Raw genomic sequence first — 13,777 nt, 5'->3', positions numbered from 1 at the left:
AGCCTACAATTTTCATTTCCCTCTGTTCCAAAGTACAAGTGGTGCATTTTTCAACAAAAAAAGTCCAAAATGGTGGTGCAATTGAAAATCCTTCACCTCGATAATCATTTGGTAGCACTCTAGCCCTCATACATGGAACCTCGGATGGATAGTAGTAACCATGCAAAATATATGTTTCCTCTGCTAAATAAACCTTCCCATATGGAACCTTGAACAATATCTGTGTTCTTGACCTTATTTTTCAAGGTATAGTTAAAGTTATCAATGTAACTGAGGGTATCCGTACAATTAATAACTATTAAAAATATAAAAGATAGGTATCCTTGATTGGACATTTTCTATTTACAAAAAAGTAGGTTAAAAACATTTTTAGGTTGTTTTTGTTTATTATTTCAGAAGATATGATCTTTATTTTTGAAAATTCTAAAGACGTCATTTCTAGCATTTCCAAGAATTAAGTACTGATATTTTTTGAAATTTTTTATATTTTTATTATATTTTTCAATTACCCTTTTTACTCATTAACAAAATGTCAAAATTAATAAAAAGGTTAGTTAGATGATGAATATAATAATATATGACTTTGAAATAAAAATTATTATCTCTTAAAATTACTACAATTTGAATTAAATAATAGAGCATTTCATTTTATATTAACTGCATGATGCTTGGTGTTATGTTTCACATATCTAATAACCAAATCTAGTAATTAAAGATTTTTAATGTATGTTGGAAAATAATATGTAAGTATCCTTCACCCCTTTAGATAAAGAATTTCAGTTTCATTGTTTTAGCTATTAAAATTGAGAATTGAATACTTTGCAAGGTTAATATCTTTTTTATAAAGTTTAGAAGGAAGAGTTTGAAAAATGAAAATTATAATATAAAACATGTTTTATGGAAATGAAATGAAAATTACTTTTTGAAAATAAAAACAAAAAACAGAAATATGAAACTTTTCTTTAAACTAAACATCCTAGTCAACACTTCAAAAAAAAATCATCCATCAATATCACCCAGCCCCATCTTCAGTGGGAAAATGTTTGGAAGGATTGGTGGAAGTTACTGTTTTACAATGTCGGTCACAGAAATAAAGATTAAATAGAAGAAAATAAGATAAAATATTTTTTAATTTGGTTTAACCAATTAGGCATATATTCGAATAACGATAACATGTATGAATACATATTTATTAGGATTAAGTTACAATCTTTGTCACACCTACCTACAGACGAGAATCTAGTTGCAGGCGAACTTCAATGATAATGCTGCTCATAGATGAGCATTAAGCTCCTAGTTTAAAAATAAAATAAAATGACGTCATTTTGTATTTTTTTAAATAAACCAAACGTGACGTTATTTTTGTTATCAATATAATAAAAAAATTAATTTCTAAAACAAAATATTTTGAAAAAGAAAATATTTTTAAAATTGAAAACAACATTAATTTGGTTATCAAGGTATATAAAAAATTAACCAAAAAATGACATCGTTTTTTGGTTAAGCAAAAAAAAAAATACATGACCTATTAGTGTGTGACACATGATTACATGGACATAACACGATAAGCCATGTTAGTAGTTAACAACTCACATAGATCACACCGTTAATGTCAATTAATGAGTATTGATAGAAAGATTAACATGGGTTTATGTTAAAATTGTTGGAGACTAAATTAATAATTTAAATTTATTAGAGAATAATTTAGTAAGATTGAAAAACATGATAAGACTAATATAATATTCCTCGAATTTAAAATGTCACCCAATATGTAAAATTGAGTTCATAAAAGACTTAAAGTATCACTAAATAAATCTATAGAATGACAAATATTATATTCTTAATCTTTAAAGGACCTAGTGATGATGCTTGGGTCTATGAAACGACCAATTTGATGTTTTACTCTTAATTATAGGCTAAATTTCATCCAAAACAAATCATGGCAGACTTGATCTAAGTGGAAAAAGCTTAGTTCCATGAGGGAAGAAAATAAGAATAGAGAAATATGTGAGAAAGAGAGTGAAAAGAAATAAAGAGAAGAGAAAAAATATGAGAAATAGAGTAAAATTTGGTATTGTTTGGTTGTATAGAAAAAGAAGATAAATAAATGATTAAACTTCCATAATGAAGATCACCTGTCCCACTTTTGGGGTCTCATTTATATATCAATCTAATTAAAAAGTGAAACCTAAGTAAAAAGAAAAATCATAAAAAAAGAAAATATTTTTTTATATTATTTGGTGGAATGTGATTAGCTTAGAATATATAGATAAAAATAGTTTGGAACATGTGATCTTTGTCCAAACTCCTTCGCTCTTCCTCCCCATTTTCTCTTCACATGTGAGAAGAAGAAAATTTGGTGGGCTCCATCTCATTTTTATTCTCCATCTCAAACTATCTCCCAAACCAAAGGAGAGAAAGAGAACCCTTCTCTCCAATTTCTCTTCTCTCATTCTCTTTCTCCTCCATTTCATCTCTACCAAAGGAAGGCTTACACTTGGAGTTTTTTTGGCCTATAAAAATACAATTAAATGATCTTAGCTACCTTTTACCATAAATAACAAATTGGACTTTTATCTATGAAGTTATTAAATAAAATAATACTTTGAAATATTAAGGTAACCTATATTATATTTAAGTTAAATGTAGAGAGATAAGATTATTAAGATGTAAGATGTTTGATTATTATTATTATATATATGAAAATACTTTTTCTAATATAGACAAAATCTACTTTAAACATTCTCCATCTTAAATGAAATAATTATCTTACCAAACCCTTCCTAATATAAAAAAACATCCCCACCCATTATACTAAAATTATTTCATTTTAAAATACAAAATCAAATTATTTCAATTAATTCAGTCTGATTTTTCGAGTTCAATGGAGCATTAGCAAAATCATTAACCTAAATACCAACAATACATTGATCTGTGGTATAAGACCTCATTAGATTTTCAAGGTCGACGGTTCGATTTCTGGAAACGATACTTGTTGGGAAGAACATACATAAACCCAAAAATGATTAGTTACTTACCAAAAAAAAGTAAGAAAATATAATTGATAGTACCAAAACTAGATATAAGTTTCCCAACCAACACTTTTTTTTTTATTCATCACCCATCATTAACACTCTCCCATTTATATAAGAGAAATTTTTTATATACTAACAATAAATCAGTTTTATATATTGTCATTATAATGTTAATTATTTGTATTTAATCATCATTTATTTTTAAAAAATAATCTAAATAAATAATAAATGATATAATAATTCTAGAGTAAATTACATGGACACTCCCTGAGTTTTAGTGAAATTACACAAACCATCCCTCACTTTTCTAAACTTACACAAACCTTCCATAGTTTTGTACTTTCATTACAATGATCACCGACCACCCTGTATAAGAAATAAGTGTAATCTTTTAAACAAAAAATGTGATAAATGCAATTAAGTTAAACAAAACATGATATATTGTGTAGACAAGTCTAAATAATATACAAATCAATGTATCTTTATTATTTTTGGTTCGTTACACTACATTATAAGAGTGATTTAAACAATATTTCTTTATAATTGTTGATGCATTTTGTAACAAAAAAATAATAAAGATACATTGATTTGTATATTATTTAGACTTGTGTATATTATTTAGATTTGTCTACACAATATATCATGTTTTGTTTAACTTAATTGCATTTATCACATTTTTTGTTTAAAAAATTACACTTATTTCTTATACATGGGTGATCAGTGTAATGAAAGTATAAAACTATGAGAGGTTTGTGTAGGTGTAAAAAAGTGAGGAGTGGTTTGTGTAATTTCACTAAAACTTAGAGGGTGTCAATGTAATTTACTCATAATTCTATATAATATTTACATCAACAGTATGTAAATATTACCTCTTTAACCGGACAACCAGTAAACCAAATGCATTTGATAAAATTTAATAAATAAATTTCAAATATATTTGTTTGAAAAAAGTGCCACCTCACCTAACATGTGCAAGTGAAGCATGGACACATGTTTCACCTAATCCCAATGCAACAAAGGGTAAAACATAAGGGCAAAGGAATCTAAATCCAAAGTAGATTTGATGTCACATATACCATGTTTTACATTAACTCATCCTATGACAATGAACTAAAAATAATGATAATAATAAAAGTTTAAAATATAAACTATATGTTGAATTCACGATTTCATTGTTTGTCCAAAAAAAGTAGTAAAAAAAACAGAGTAAAAAAACAAGAAAAATGTTAGACTTGTGTTTAAGATTAAAGAAGAGTTTAGTACTTAGTAGTTATGTTTTCAAGTGTCGTGCATGCATTTTATGCACTTTTCATTATTTGCATGCACTCTCTCTCCTCTTTCTCTTTATCTATCTATTCTGTCTTTCTCTCTCTACAAAAAAAAACACACACACCTCTTTTTCCTTCAATCCCATTCACACTATCACGCTTTCTCTCTCTAAAATCAAGGTTGATTCCCATTACCCTCTTCTAATTTCTCTGTATTCTTCTTCTTCTTCTTCTTCAGTTTACTGATGAAATATACATAACTGGTGTGTGTTGTAGCAGTGATTTTAGCTGATAGAGATAGCAAACACAGTAAAGTTTGGTTCATCTGAATGACCCATTGATTAATCTATGAGTTTTAATTTTGGGGTGAAACAAAGATTTTTAATTTATTAATTTTTTTGATCCTTTGTTGTTTCCTGTGTAAATCTAAAAACTTTGTGCATGGATGTTAATCTTAAAGATCAAAAGGGGGTTTTTGATTTGGGGGTTTTGATTTTTGATTTTGTGCAGTTGAATTTTGGATTGATGGGTTCAGACATTTACATGAATGCTTTGTGTGTGCACGATTGGAAGAAGGGTTGGCCTCTGCGATCTGGTGGATTTGCCCAACTATGCACCAAGTGCGGGTAAATTTCACTCTTTTCCTTTTTCAATTCCATTTTTTCTCATTTTTTTGGGATAGTAGGTTAATTTTGTTTTGAATTGTATAGATATTTTTGGGTTTTGACTTTGATGTAATGATTGTAATCTCATGGGGTCTAATTGGATTAGTTTTTTTCCTCCCTTTTCCCTTCATTTCTTCATTTGTTTGTTGTTCAGTGATTTTATGGTTCATGTCTGTGTGCCTAGTATATAGAATCTGTTCTCAACGACTAACGTTGTCAATGTAATTGGATAATTCAAAGAACAATATCTATAGGTGCGTACTAATTTGAAACAATATCCTTCATTTATGAAGCACCAATACATATCTATCCGATACCAGTACTTTTCGATACTTCATCAATATTTAACCATATCATATAGATTTGACAAAGTTTTATGTTGACCGATGTTTGCCTAACACAACATTCATTCATCGATGAATATTTGAATTTTTAAAATAAATAAATTATAAATTTAATACTTTCTCGATACTCTTAAAATGCTTTTCTGGTACCTCTCTAGACACTGAAACTATCATACATAAGAGACAAAAAAAATCATAACCCAGAGAAACATAACATTTAATCTACTAAGTAAAATTGTGAAGAAAGAAAAGACAAATCATGTGTATTATACAGAGAAAGAGGTAGAACTATATTTACATAATGATGATCAAAGATTAAATTTAAATGAGGTCGATATTATTCCTATTTGTGGACAATATGATTTCTTGTGACAATATGATTTTCATCTTGTATTTAGTAATATCTAAGAACTATGTTCTTTATTTAGAATTTAAGAACAACAATTATATATTTTGTTACGTTATGTGTATACCAAACATATCGTATCATGTATTTTCAATATCCATATCGATGTATCGAATATGTATCGTATCCAATACTTGTAACAGTATCGGTGTTTCATAACCTTGATGATGAATTGTCGACGCCAAGGTAGAAATGGAAACTTTGATATTGTTGTTTGAGGATAAGGATCAAGGTAACTAATTTGGGAAATATTTTTTAGACTGCAAATTAGTATTAATTGTTAGTAATAAAATAGAAATAATATTATGCATTTTAAAATGTTTTTATATGATATCTTTTGCACACAAAAAAACGATATCTCTTGTTGACTAATTTTCCGGCATCTTCTTGACATACTAGATTCATGGAGGAATGGAAGCATGGCATCCTTGATCCATTGTAAGTGTAACAAATTGGTAATTGTAGATGCCAATGGGGCAAATACGTTGCTTTTTTCTTCATGTTAATTGTAATAAATGTTAATTCTTCATGTTAATTACACCTTCATTTTATAAGGAACGTAGAGTTTATGTGGTTTGTAGACATTAGTGTATACTTGTCCACTCTATTTAGTGTGTATTTATTTGTAAATGTTTCTTACTCATGGATATTGTTGTCTTTCTATGAAATGAGTTCTCACATATTTGTGTTCTTTAAAAAAATATATAAATGCTTGTATTTTGTAATAAACAGAGTTTCCCATTAATTTTGATTATCTTCATGCTTTACTCTCTAAAATGAACCTTGTACTTTGAAGGATACTTTATATTTTGCTATAAAAATCTTTACCAATTCAAACAAAACTTTAGGTTTAGTTTTCGTTCCGATGTAGCATCTAGTTCATGTAATGTTGTTCTCTCCTTGCTTCCCTCTTTTATACTGTTAGTAATATTGCCATTCATTTTGGTTGCTAATAATTTATTCCTACTTGGAAATGCTGAATGTGTTACTCCATGTGCTTCAGATCGGCTTATGAGATGTCAGTTTTTTGTGATAAATTTCATCGTCAAAAAACTGGATGGGTGGAGTGTAAATTTTGCAACAAGGTATAATATGATTTGTTCTTTAATTTTTTTCTATTTAAATTCCTATCCACACCTTGTTCTTACCTCCTTATTCATTGAAGCCTACTTGACTTGCTTTGACAGCCTATCCACTGTGGATGCGTAGTATCTCGATCTTTGTTTGAGTACCTTGATTTCGATGGCATAGGTTGTGTTAGCTGTGTAGCTTCCCAACTTCATATGGTAAGTTATCTTCATATTTTCCGCCGTAAATTTTGTTTTCTTTATTAATGATTACAGTTAATCTCTGCTTATTAGAACTGGCATTATTTCTATCCCATATATGTTGCTAAATTTGTTTTTTCATGTTTGCTCATAGATGTCTATATCTATTTTAATAATACATATTGTCTTCAAGAATTTGTTAGTAAAATTTGTTTCCTGCAATTTAAAATTTTGACCTTTTATTTTTGTTTTCCCCTCTTTTTTGCTATCAAATGTGTGTGTTGGATATGAATACTTTATCAGTGGCATACTGGCATTATTTCGGCGATGTTTGGTTACTATTGGTCCATCTGTTATACAAAACCCACATGTCGTTATCTGTATGGAATGCATGTATATGCTTATGATCATTTGAAGGACCTCAAGTTTCAGCTATACTGGAGTTATTTTTCTAATTATATATAGCAAATTCTATTATTTGATGTTTTCAGCAGATGAGGAATACTGAAAATCCTAACGGGTCTATTTCATCAACCAAAAATAATGCAAGTGATCAGCACCCTGCTCATATTGATGGCACACTGTTTGTGGATAGTGTTGATGATGGAAAACTTATGCAATTGTGCAGAATTGTTGAAGCTACTGAATCCAGCCATTGGAATAATCCTCAGAGAGATAGCACAATATCACGTAGTGGACAAAACAGCCAAGAAGTGAAGTGTTCATTGGGGGAGGGGGATACTAGATTTCCGAATGTGATTAAACCATCAGTTCAGTCACCAACATTTTCTAAATTAGAAAATAATAGATCAACATGGGAGATTAAAAACATACATGAATCAACTGCACAACCATCTTTGAATGGAAATCCATCAGGGAACAGCAATGTCCTGCCTTCTTCTGGAGAGTTCGTAGATGGAAGACTTGACGACAAAGCATCTCCTCTCTTTCATCAAGGGCAAAGATTTCGCCCTATATTGCGCAAACCATCGAAGACTGGGATATCCATGGATCTGGAAACAGATAAAGGAACACTTTCTCATGCACGAATTGCCCGACCACCTGCTGAGGGGAGGGGCAAGAGTCAGTTGCTTCCTCGATATTGGCCCAGGATCACTGATCAAGAGCTGGAGCGGTTGTCCGGAGAGTATCCTTTTTAACTTTTTCATTTTACTCTTCTTGCACATCTATAGTAAACTGTAATGATATAAATTTGATTTATCAGAATTTTCCCTTAATGTTATGATAACAGTTTGAAGTCCACTGTAGTGCCTTTATTTGAGAAGGTACTGAGTGCCAGTGATGCCGGTCGAATTGGCCGTCTTGTTCTCCCAAAAGCCTGTGCTGAGGTATGTTGAAGATTTTAATTTCCTTCTTTCCTTGTTTCATGTACTTGTTTTTCTATCGGTCTTTATGTATACATCGAACTCTGTTTCTGCAGTTTTTCTTAAAGTTTTATTTTTTAATACTTATACAAGTTCTAGTAAATTCTGGAATTTCTTCCAAAAGTACACAGGACATCAAGTTGGTCCTCCAAAGTTGTTGGACGTCAATTTGGTCCTCTATAGAGTAAAGTAAGCATGTATTTAGGGACAAATATACATTCAAGGACTAAATTACATCCATTTTAAGCTGAGGGACCAAATTGATGTCCAAAACCTTTCAATGAGTTTGAGTACTTAGTCTAATAAATTAAAGAGACATCTGTTTACTGTGCAATTAACACACATCTTACAACCTGTCATATAATTGCAGGCTTATTTTCCTCCTATTTCGAATGCTGATGGTCTTCCTTTGCCGGTCCAAGATGTGAAGGGGAATGAGTGGACATTTCAGTTCCGATTTTGGCCAAATAACAACAGTAGGATGTATGTGTTGGAGGGTGTGACCCCTTGCATACAGGCCATGCAATTATGTGCTGGTGATACTGGTATGTATCGATCTGGGGAATGAACTCCTTGCACATGCATATTTCATTACAATTTTGCAATTTTCTTGAAATATATTTGGTATTTTGATTTATGTCAAATTGTTTTCAGAAATACATTTTTTTCTATAGCAAACACTTCTACAGTTTCATTTTCCTCCAAATATGATTAGCAGCCATGGCTACGTGTAGGATGATTATGTGCTAGTATCATTTTCTAATAATGATTTAGGACAAATGGAAGAATTGATGTCCTTATGAATTGATCTGTTGTATATTTATTGTATACTACACTTCAAAGTTGAACTGTACATATTTTTGAAGACGCCAATGTGTCTTGCAAATATAAAATCGCTAATCTCTTATATGATAATTTTATTGCAGTAATATTTAGTCGGATAGATCCTGGGGGAAAACTTGTTATGGGTTTCAGAAAGGCATCGAATTCTATAGATACACAGGTTGCGACACAAAATGCTCAGCTTTACTATCTGTGGCGTGGCCTCTTCTTTGTATATTACATCTTTATTTTCCTTCTGTTGGCGAGTATGATAAGTGGTTATTGTTTAACCAGGATGCTTCTACATCTGCCCATTCTAATGGCATTTCAACAAAGGGAACAACCAATTCTGGTGGAACCGAGAATCTGCCATCGGGTAGCAGCTATGCTGATATTCTCCAGTCGATAAAAGGGAATGGGGAACCTCACTTAAATGGACATCCGGAACATCTTCGTTTGGGTGCTGGAGCTGCTGGTTTGCTTAATACAGAAAATTGCGAGAAAACAAACAATCATTCACCACAGCAACCAATCCCAGTTTCAGAGAAGAAGAGGACTCGTAATATTGGGCCTAAAAGCAAGAGGTTGCGCATTGATAACGAAGATGCTATGGAGTTGAGGCTTACATGGGAAGAAGCACATGATTTGCTTCGTCCGCCGTCAAGTGTCCAGCCAGTCATTGTCACAATTGAGGGCCAAGTAATTGAAGAATATGAGGTAAGCACAATAACGTCAAGTGAGTATGACTTATATAGTTCTGAACGTCGTGTTCAAATTTCTTTTACCTGGCTAATTCAATTATACTCTGCTTCATTTCATTTAGGAACCACCAGTTTTTGGAAAGAGGACTATACTCTGTGTCTGTTCATCTGGGTAAGAATACATTACTTGGTCTTGCCTGTGAGTTTGTTGAAACAGATGATAACAGTTTGGTATTTTCTTGGATCTATGTCTGTTATCAAAAGAATAATACTTATATCAGAATCCGGCATTAATATTCTTTATTCTCCACAAAAGCATTTGTCTTTGTCATATTGATCTATGAGCAAATTTTCTTCTTGTGCTTGAGTATGTTAACTAATCCATCCAGGGGAAAAGTACAATGGGCTCAATGTGATGATTGCTCTAAATGGCGGAGGCTGCCAGTCGATGCTGTTCTTCCTCCCAAGTGGACATGTTTCGAAAATGTTTGGGATGCATGCAGGTGCACCATGATTATTATTCATACCACCTCTTTATATGAGAGTGATTATATGTTTTACATTTCTTATTGTGGACAACATTTTTTTCAGGTCTTCATGTACCGTACCAGAGGAGGTGAGTTCAAGGGAATTAGCAAATCCTCTTATTCCCAACAAAGGTGTGATCCTATTATCAACATCATAGAAAATCTCTGCATCTGTCATGTTTAAGATAATACCCAACTTGTTTATGGGTTTTGAGGTTGCTGTACAATTGATTGAATGTTCATAATGATTAATGCACCCCTGCAAGTTCTACTTTCATATCATTATCTGGATGTGTTGATTGGTGTCAGCATCAGCATTAACATGATACTAGTCAAACTTTATATACACTTGCTTCTCGTTGCTACTTTGGTGGTCAAAATCTCCATTACCAGTTAGTGTGTTGGATATAGCTGAAAACTTTAGATTACAATTATAGTCGCCTATATTTATAATCGATTATATTTAATTATATTATAAGTTCAATCTGTTTATGATTGGTTATGTTTGCTGAAAAACAAATTTACGATAATCTTTTTTGTTAGGGTTGTGTAAAAATAGTTTCATTTACAAAGTAAATTATGAAAATGAGAAAATAACTTTATGGAGCGTGCTGTTAGACTGCACTTCTACTTCCTTTTGTTCTACTTGATTGGACTCTGCTGTCTTTTTTTTCCTATTGTCCTTATTGGTTAGTAACTTAGTATAGTAGTTCCCGAATCTTTCTGACTGCACTTGATCTTCACCAGATTTTAAGAAGCGAAGAACTCTAGAAAATGGCAAGTCAATCAAAGAACATGAGCCTTCTGGATTAGATGCTCTTGCCAGTGCAGCAGTTCTAGGAGAAAATCTTATCGACCCTGCCGAGTTGTCAGCTGGAGCCACCACGAAACATCCTAGACATCGCCCCGGATGCACTTGTATTGTGTGCATTCAGCCACCTAGTGGAAAAGGGAAACATAAGCCAACCTGTACTTGCAATGTGTGCATGAGTGTGAAGCGTCGGTTCAAAACCATTAGGCTACGAAAGAAGAGACGCCAATCGGAACGCGAAGCAGATGCTGCTGCTAAAAAAGATCATAATCACGGGAGAGACAAGTCAGAACCCAATGGAACATCAAAATCAAAAGATAACACAATCCATTCGGAGAAAGAGGGAGGACTTAAAGGTCAGCCTGAGGTGGGCGTGTCAGGTGCTGGACAAGTATACTTGAATTATTATGCCAACCGTGCCGCTACGCAAATGGATATAGCAAGACTTAGCATGTCTATTAATGATCTTGAAATTACAAACCATCAGGTAAGTGAATATATGAATGAGAATGGCTTAAAAAGGTTCAATAGTGAAGTGCAAGCTAGTCAGCATTCTTCATTACTCACTCAATCTAATGGAGAAGGTAAGGAATACTTACCTGTTTTGAAGGGAGAACAAAGTCAAAACAATCTTTCTTGACAATTTATTTTTATAGTTCTCCTTACTTGTACTCTCTCAAAGTAAATCTATTTTTTGCTTTCTTTTTCAAAGGGGTTGGTCAAATATAGTTCTTTCTTACAATCAAGAGATTGTAATTTTGTTCTTCATCTTTTGAATTATTTTACTTTATGGAAATAGTTCTTGCACATTTCTTTACTTGATAATGTATTTGCTTTTCTTTTATGAGAATGAAAGATAGGAACAAAGTATACTAGTGTCTATGAATCTTTATGTTTATATTATGTCTGGTTTTGCCATGAGTGAAGATTCTATGGTACATAAAGGTTGCATGTGTTATGCAACTACCAGTGACATTGTTGTTTGGTTGGAGTGAGTTTAGATGGAAATTGGGTTGCTTGCAAAAATTGTTTATACAAGCTTTTTTTTGGTACTACCGGTGATACCCCTCACATTGTGACTAATGAACTAATCTCTTCTGAACGTTTTACTGTTATTCCCAACAAGTAGGAATCGAATTATTGACCTTTACACTACTAGAATTGTCATAACAAATTTTAGTTGCCTCAATCTCATTAACGAAGTGAGAGAGAGAGTTATATTTATGGGAAACTTTGACAGTAAAAGTTTATTAAATAACTTAGAATTGCACATACCATTGAAGTGAAAACTTATATATTGTTTAGTGTTGACATGGTCCAAGATTAATGGTTCCAAATGATGTAGTAATGATTTAAAATTGACGGAGTTCATTATAAATCATCGATAAAAATATGATTGAGACCATTGTCATGGACTATTAGTTATGATCTTGTTAATTTCACCTATAAGAAACAATGTTTTACAATTTTCAGATGCTCTTGTGGATATAATTTCCTTATGATTTGTCTCATTGATAACTATTGGGATTTCGATCTCTAAAGTGAGGGTACATTTTAAAGGATTAAGTTCATACATTTTAGTGGATAAAGTAAGAAATTATAACCGTTTGACCAAAAAACGGCTTAAAAACCGGTAGAACCAGTAAAAGCCTAGCAGTTTAACGATTTCAATGTGTCTTGACAGTTTCTATTTCTGTTTTATTATTGCATGCTAGTACAACATCATGTACATAAACAAGTAGGGCTGTGAAAGAAGAATCTATGTTCTTAGTGAAGAGTGAGTGGTCATGTTGAAATTAAGTCTATCCTAGGATTGTGTCCCAGTCTACTTTAGGTCATAAAGAGACTTTTGTAGTGTACAGACTTTGTTGGGATTCCATGAGTCTTCCTACTAGTCCTCGGCATTCCCTTCATCCAACCAGTCCTACTCTATTGTGATAACAACTCTGCAAGACACATTGTTGTCAACTCAGTCTTTCATGAAATAACAAAGCATATAGATATAGATTGTCATGTAGTTAGGGAAAGAATCCAATCTAAATTGCTACATCTTCTACCAATCTCAACAACTGGGCAAATTGAAGACATCCTCACAAAGGCACTTGATCTAACTCCATTCACATATCTACTTTCCAAGCTTAGGAGTAATAAACATATACTCTTCAACTTGTGGGGGGTATTGAATAAATATGCACCAACTACACTAAGTCAAGGCCAAGTTCTATGCACAACAACAAGACAGATGCAACTGAATCTTCTAAGTCAAGGCAGATGCACCAAGCCAAGACTGATGCACCAGAATCCAACACCAACAAGCATATTAAGCCAAAACTAAATACCATGCACCAAGCTACCCAACCAAGAACAAATACTGTGACCGATTTAGAAGCACTAGAGGCTGGCATTATGACTAACACAGCTGCACCAGCAACAAACAATATTGACTATGCCTTAAGCACCAAGCATTTGACCAGTTGCACGATTCCTTAGTTTGCTAGGCTATTGCTTTATATCAGGCTAAGTAGTTTTAAGTTCAGCATATAAA

At 32.2% G+C, this 13,777-nt stretch overlaps 1 protein-coding gene and 1 long non-coding RNA gene across 4 annotated transcripts; one reads left to right on the top strand and one right to left on the bottom strand.

Moving 5' to 3' along the window:
• Positions 224-10,657, bottom strand: LOC109329910. Its single transcript, XR_002105596.1, has 3 exons — positions 10,647-10,657; positions 2,807-2,814; positions 224-295 (listed from the first exon to the last, which is right to left on the bottom strand). It is a non-coding gene; the product is annotated as an uncharacterized LOC109329910 (long non-coding RNA).
• LOC109329908 (B3 domain-containing transcription repressor VAL1-like) lies at positions 4,338-12,095 on the top strand. Of its 3 annotated transcripts, XM_019563801.1 has the most exons (15): positions 4,338-4,483; positions 4,814-4,929; positions 6,118-6,156; positions 6,722-6,803; positions 6,906-7,004; positions 7,481-8,133; positions 8,239-8,335; positions 8,742-8,916; positions 9,298-9,374; positions 9,488-9,910; positions 10,017-10,066; positions 10,284-10,397; positions 10,486-10,553; positions 11,169-11,897; positions 11,934-12,095. In XM_019563801.1, exons 2-14 carry the CDS (start codon positions 4,829-4,831, stop codon positions 11,870-11,872), a joined length of 2,682 nt encoding a protein of 893 aa, XP_019419346.1. In that variant the 5' UTR covers positions 4,338-4,483; positions 4,814-4,828; the 3' UTR covers positions 11,873-11,897; positions 11,934-12,095. The 3 variants fall into 3 exon arrangements, with proteins under 3 accessions (XP_019419346.1, XP_019419345.1, XP_019419347.1); XM_019563800.1 differs by having other exon boundaries at positions 11,169-12,095; XM_019563802.1 differs by lacking the exon at positions 4,338-4,483 and adding an exon at positions 4,499-4,612 and having other exon boundaries at positions 11,169-12,095.

This window comes from Lupinus angustifolius, chromosome LG16 (assembly GCF_001865875.1).
Source record: "Lupinus angustifolius cultivar Tanjil chromosome LG16, LupAngTanjil_v1.0, whole genome shotgun sequence".
Lineage (NCBI taxonomy): Eukaryota > Viridiplantae > Streptophyta > Magnoliopsida > Fabales > Fabaceae > Lupinus > Lupinus angustifolius.
Note: the sequence above shows the minus strand (reverse complement) of the source record. Positions and strands in the feature narration are given on the sequence as shown.

Bases quoted from the DNA above. Each gene is read 5' to 3' on its own strand.
- LOC109329908 (XM_019563801.1), top strand. From the start codon at position 4,829: ATGGGTTCAGACATTTACATGAATGCTTTGTGTGTGCACGATTGGAAG. The intron at 7,005-7,480 runs GTAAGTTATCTT...TGTTTTCAGCAG, and splicing joins TAGCTTCCCAACTTCATATG to ATGAGGAATACTGAAAATCC. The intron at 9,375-9,487 runs GTTGCGACACAA...TTGTTTAACCAG, and splicing joins CGAATTCTATAGATACACAG to GATGCTTCTACATCTGCCCA.